This window comes from Calidris pugnax, unplaced genomic scaffold, assembly GCF_001431845.1.
Source record: "Calidris pugnax isolate Ruff unplaced genomic scaffold, ASM143184v1 scaffold70, whole genome shotgun sequence".
Taxonomy (NCBI): Eukaryota; Metazoa; Chordata; class Aves; order Charadriiformes; family Scolopacidae; genus Calidris; species Calidris pugnax.
In genome coordinates this window covers 11,821,525-11,822,434 of record NW_015090862.1, presented here as the reverse complement: position 1 = coordinate 11,822,434, position 910 = coordinate 11,821,525, and the positions used below count along the sequence as shown (strand labels likewise).

General features: G+C 39.0%; 1 protein-coding gene across 1 annotated transcript in view; it reads left to right on the top strand.

The window, feature by feature from the left end:
• The window catches only part of FAH (fumarylacetoacetate hydrolase (fumarylacetoacetase)), a 17,480-nt gene extending 16,779 nt beyond the window's left edge, over positions 1 to 701 (top strand). Inside the window, exon 14 of the mRNA XM_014944280.1 lies at positions 479 to 701. Coding sequence (XP_014799766.1) covers positions 479 to 558 — 80 coding nt within the window. The 3' untranslated portion in view covers positions 559 to 701. The remainder of the gene's footprint in view (positions 1 to 478) is intronic.
• The last annotated feature ends 209 nt before the right edge of the window (positions 702 to 910 follow it).

Genomic DNA, 910 nt, shown 5'->3' with positions numbered 1-910 from the left:
GACACACCAGACACACTCCATCCCAAAGTCTGCAGCTGAAGCTCATGACCGCCAAGTCTCTACTTTGTTTTGCTGTGAATAAATTGATAAGTAGTCTACTGGCAGGGAGGCAGCATATTTTATTTTCCTCTACTCGGAGCCAAATACGGTGATTCAGTACCCTATTGCCATTATTTGTTGTTCCAACAGCTCTTCAGTTGCAATATGACCACAGGGGCAAGACCCTCCTGACCCAACACAGGTTTTTTGTTATTTTGGTTTGGGGATTTTCTCATTTTTTAATTTTTTTTTTTTTTTTTTTTTTTCTCTATATTCCTGGTCTACTTGAACTCTTCCAGGTGTTCTTTTTTTTACCCCTCATTGCATTTCTGAAATGTCTCCACTGGTTTTTGGTCTCTTTGTGCCTTTATTCACTTTTATTGCTGGTAAAATCCTGCTGTCCTTACAGAACAAGCTGTCTGTTGTTTTCTGGCTCTAGGTTACTGCCAGGGCAACGGCTTCCGCGTGGGATTCGGCCAGTGCTCGGGAAAAATCCTTCCAGCCCTGTCAAATCCATGATGACTGGAGTAAGGGGACATCCCAGGAGGAGGATCTCTCCCCCCGCCTCTAACAGTCATGTTGCTTTATTCAGGTTTATTATTTTTATATGAGTGATTGGAATCTTATTGTTTTTAATTATGAATAAATATCTTAAAGATGAATGTGTCTGTTTGGTGTGGTAAGAAAAGGATTTTAATGATAGCTTAAAATTCCCAGAATAGGAATAGATGACTGAAATGGAAAGTGAGATTCCTAACTCTTCTACTGTATTGTTAGTTTTTCATTATTACAAATAGAGGCTTTCAAGAAAACATAAATATTCAGAGTACTAGTTTGGTGAAAACAGCTGAGATAGCATGCTGACTTCTTT